Genomic DNA, 4,980 nt, shown 5'->3' with positions numbered 1-4,980 from the left:
TTGCAACATCGTTGCTCGTCTGTCTTATCGACCTGCATTATCCTAGGGTCATTTCAGACGGGAAGCAGGCCGACGCGCCTGTGTAATTCATTTTCAATGAGAGGCGGGCGATTATTTGGGACGCGCGGAGAAGTTGAGGGGCGGTGAGGCGAGTGGGCGCGTTCCCGTGAAATTTTCGCACGCGTGCTCGTTTGTGCACACGCGCGCGCGGGCGGAAACAGCTGGATTGTGGTGAGCTTTTGTTTTCTCCGCACCGCGCAGGAGGACAAAAATAACAATGATCGCAGCGCGATCACCGCTGATCCCGAGCGGTAACGCCCCGCGTGGACCGCTTCCCGTCTGTCGAGACCTTTAGACATATCGTTTTACAATGATCAAGATGCTCACTGCACCGAATTAACAGTATCATCTGCAAGAAAAAATATTGGAATTCATTACTTATTATAATAATAGCTCATTCAAAAAAAAAATCCCTGTAGTAAAGCACTGATAGTTCAGTGCAACTCCCACGACCCATAAAAAAAAGAAAGGGAAATCCCTTTATCAAAGTTAATTTGAACCATAACCTTCATGATTGACATCCATCCATCCATGAGAATCACTACCGGAAGTATTCGCTCATCACCACTCCCCTGGCTTCCTGTCATTTCGTGTCTTATCAAACATAGTCCCTCCACATATGCGGCGAGTAGCATTTACTCAAGGGATGCTTCAAAAGACTACCGATCCATGCAGACATCTACAACCCACCCACTGCTCGACTTCCATCTAGAAGACCATTTGGAGGAACACCTGCACCAGCTGACTTCATCCAATCAGTTTGAGAAGAGGAATGGGTGTCCACGGAGGTCCCAAACAAACACATGGTGTCAGATCCCAACTAGCCTGCCCCAGCGTGTCTGATATCTGGCACAGAGGGGCAGATTCAAAATCTCCGGCGAACACATCCGTGGGCTCCCATTGGTTCATCGATATGTGCGCCCGCCCCCACTCCGTGCCCCTCCTCCTCCCCCAATGTACAGCTTTGAGAGGCCTGACGTCACAACATTTGGAGCGACAGCCACTGCACTCTTTTTGGTTGGTCCAGGCTTTTATTCTTTTTGAGCAAAAATAAAAGCCTGGAGATTCGAGGCTAGATCCCAACCAACAGGTCCCTAGCACCAACCTCCCAAGGAGACAGTGGTCAACCCTCAATAGATCCAGGACAGAACATTGACCGCTGCTTGGCCAGTAGCCCAGGCCTACTGTGCTTGTGGAGAAGAGCAAACAATGGAGAACATCATTGAAGTTTGTCCTCTCCAAAGACTGAAAGGAGGATTAGTCATCCTCCTCCATAATGTAGATCAAGAGGCAACTTCTTGGCTTGAGGACTTTGCATTCGCTATAAATAAATACATCCCTGTTATCCGGGGTTGGGTCACAGAGGCATCACGTTCTTGTAGATAATCCCAAACTTCCTTCCCCCCCGGCCTGGCTACATCAGACGGCACCGCCTGGAGATCCTGAGGTGTTCCCAGGCCAGCAGGGTGATACAGGTCCATAGGTTTTCACCTGGTCCACCGTACCGGAGCACAAAGAAAGCAAGAAATAAACCATTGCTAAAGAATGCAAGCAACTACAACACACACACATGTTGTAAAACAGCAGCTGGGAAGCAAAGGCTATGCCAAGTGGTCATTAAAAATGATTCAATTCCTTTACTGGGTTTTTTTGTCCCTGTGGTGCTGTGGTAATAAGACGAAGCACACATTGCACACTCGCCCCAAAGCCAACCAGGGAGAAGAGACACCGTGTTATACAGACAGACATGTATTCACATTTATCTTCACCTTTCCTGATCTTTCCGCCCCCCATTTGTTGTGCCTGATTTGCCTAGTGTGAAAAGAGGCCATTTCACACCTGGCACCATTTCACACTTGGCAAAACCGCCCCCCCCCCCCCCCTTTGTCCGTGACAAGGCTTGGACAACTCATTGATGTTTCACCGAAGTGCCGGAATGGCAGGGTCTCTGAAAAGTGACGTTTGGAACGTCACATCTGTACTCGTCCCCGTGCATTTCTACACGTTGTGAAGTCTCACATACGAAGGAGCCCGGATACACATGTTCCAGACTGGAGCCCGGCAGTGTTGCCAGATTCTGTGAGAGAAACGAGCAACCAGGTCTAGGAAATCCAGCCCAAAAGAAGCGACTTTGGGCCACATGAGCACTTTAACATGTACATCAGCTATTTGAAAATAAAAACCTTAACCCTAATGGCGTAGTCTATACCACTGGTTCTCAACGTGGGGTCCAGGGACCACCAGGGGTCCAAATGGACTCTTATGGGTCTGGTACACACCGCGGTGCAATAGAACTTTTTTTTTCTCCCCCTTTTTTTTTTTTTACTATATAGTTAGTGTGTGTGTGTGTGTGTGTGTGTGTGTGTGTGTGCGTGCGTGCGTGCGTGCGTGCGTGCGTGCGTGCGTGCGTGCGTGTGTGTGTGTGTGTGTGTTTGTGTCTGTTTATCTGGAGTTAATCTTGCAAACCGCTGGACTGATCAGTGTCAAATGTTGTGTGCACACTGTCAGTACGTCAAATAAGTACATTGACACTTTTTTTCTCACGTTATATACATATATATTTTTTATATTAAGACCTGTGGCCGATTCTAAAAATAATTTCTAAATCCTAACATTTTTCAAAAAATATAAAAAATATTTTTTCACGATTTTTCAAAAAATAGCAGATCTACAAGCTCATGGCACGGCACTCGGTGCCGCGCCATGAGCTTGTTTATCTGCTATTTTTGAATAGCCAAAGAAATCTTAAGTGACACAGAGCTCTTAATGGGTTAAATATATAGTCTTATTGGATGTCAATATATATGGCTTAGATCGGGCTCAAACCTTGCCCAAATGTGACCGTCATAGGCAACTGAAGTCGCAGGCAGGCCACATGAAGTCCCAGATCCACATGATAGTCACGCCACATTCCCATGTGAATCTTGAGATCCACATGGGAATCCGATTTTATTTAATGTATTCTTATGTCATGGCTCTGAAAGTGGCTGAGCCGTCTATAAGGTCTGTCTGTCTGTCTGCCCAGAGCTAATCTTGCCACTGGACCCATCAAACAGCAAATGTCTTGTGCACATCTGCCATTCGGCTACCGTCCAACCCTGCTAATTTGTTTTCACGTGTGTTCTAAACCAGTGGTTCTCAAACTTTTTCATGTCAAGGACCCCCAAAATGATGTATTTGGCCGCGGACACTCCATCTGAAAATATTTAGTTCCAGGAACACCCCAGAAGCAAAGGCGAGTTACAAATGTTTGCTTAAAAATATATATATTCAAAGATTTGCACACATTTTCAAGATTTAAAAAAAAATAGCAGATCTACAAGCTCGTAGATCTGCTATTTTTGAATAGCCCAAAGACATTTATAAAATGACACAAGATGCTTTCCCGGTCTTAATGGATTAATGTTATCATATGATGAATGAAGGTCTGTGGCAGTCAGATCTGAGCTGTAACCTCCATCCCAAATATGGATGGAGACATAGATACGTCACAGACTGTCATCATAGGACATCAGAGGAGGTGGTGACCTCCAGTAATGACCGGGTGACCAACGAGGAAACATCAGAGGACATGTTGTGCGGGTGTCATGTGATGAACACGTTACGAGCGTGTTAATTAGATATTTCAGTGATCAATAACATAGCGAGAATGGAGCGCATGGATTTCCATCATGGCGGCAGGCAGAGAAGCAAGTTGGTGCTCGAGGGCAGAATAAGCATAAAGAGCTTTCTGTTAGGACTCAGCGTGCTCGTGATCCCCATAACCAGGGCGTTCCTCGGACACCTCTTCGACCGGGCGGCGTTCGACCATCCGACGGGATCGCTGGGCAAAGCGGTGATTTGCGTCCACATAGCGGCCGTCAACGGGCTCCTGCTGCTCGCGTACCGAGGAGGAGGACCTCTGTACCAGGTCGCCGTGCGAGCCTGCTTCCTGGGCGTGGCCTTCGGGTGCGGCCTGATCGTGAGCTTCTCCCGGACCGCGTGGACTCGCTTCGGCTGGTACATGTGCTCGCTGTCCTTCTTCCACTACTCGGAGTTCCTGGCGACGGCCGTGGTCAACCCCCGCGGTCTGTCCGCCGACTCCTTCCTGCTGAACCACAGCGCGGAGTACGGCCTGGCCGCCGCGCTGTCGTGGCTGGAGTTCGCCGCGGAGTGGCTCGCGGCGCCGGCGCTGAAGCGGCGGCTCGACTGGCTGAGCGCGGCGGGTCTGGCGATGGCGCTGTGCGGGGACGGCCTGCGCAAGGCGGCCATGCTGACCGCCGGCTCCAACTTCAACCACGTGGTCCAGAACAAGAAGGCGCACGGCCACGTGCTGGTGACGGGCGGCGTCTACGCCTGCGTGCGGCACCCCGCCTACGCGGGCTGGTTCCTCTGGAGCGTGGGGACGCAGGTGATGCTGGTCAACCCCGTGTGCGTGCTGGGGTACGCGCTGGCCGGCTGGCGCTACTTCCGGGAGCGCGTCGAGGAGGAGGAGCTGGCGCTCATACATTTCTTTGGCAAGGACTATGTGGAGTACAAGAAGAGGGTGCCCACGGGGCTGCCTTTCATTACGGGCATCCGTGTCAACTAGGGCCAGTGGTTCTCAAGCTTTGTTCATGTCAAGGACCCCCAAATTGACACTTATTAGCCCAAGAACCCCCATTTGAAAAGATATGCCAGGGACCTCCACCATAAGAGAAGATGTTTACGGCTTTTTGACATGAAATGCAGCTCAAAGTGCTTTACAGAGCAAGAATACAATTACGAAGGAGGGCAGCCCTGGCCGGCAGCTGCGCCTCCCAGAGGAGACCTCTGGAACGTGTAGACCCCCCAACAAGGAACATTGTCCCCCTTCCCACCGGAGGTGGCCGATCTACAAGTCCATAACGGGTCGCTATTTCTGCTCATTTTAACCCCCCCCCCCCCCCCCATTAAATGATG

General features: G+C 50.1%; 1 protein-coding gene across 1 annotated transcript; it reads left to right on the top strand.

Moving 5' to 3' along the window:
• Window positions 1–3,709: 3,709 nt before the first annotated feature.
• Window positions 3,710–4,630, top strand: LOC308075700 (protein-S-isoprenylcysteine O-methyltransferase-like; the record flags this gene model as incomplete). Its single annotated transcript, XM_080415648.1, has 1 exon — window positions 3,710–4,630. One exon carries the CDS (start codon window positions 3,710–3,712, stop codon window positions 4,628–4,630), a length of 921 nt encoding a protein of 306 aa, XP_080271774.1.
• Between the last annotated feature and the right edge of the window lie 350 nt (window positions 4,631–4,980).

The sequence above is a fragment of the Gymnoscopelus braueri genome (genome assembly GCF_963280865.1).
Source record: "Gymnoscopelus braueri genome assembly, chromosome: 20".
Classification (NCBI taxonomy): Eukaryota; Metazoa; Chordata; class Actinopteri; order Myctophiformes; family Myctophidae; genus Gymnoscopelus; species Gymnoscopelus braueri.
This window is presented reverse-complemented; position numbering and strand designations above follow the sequence as displayed.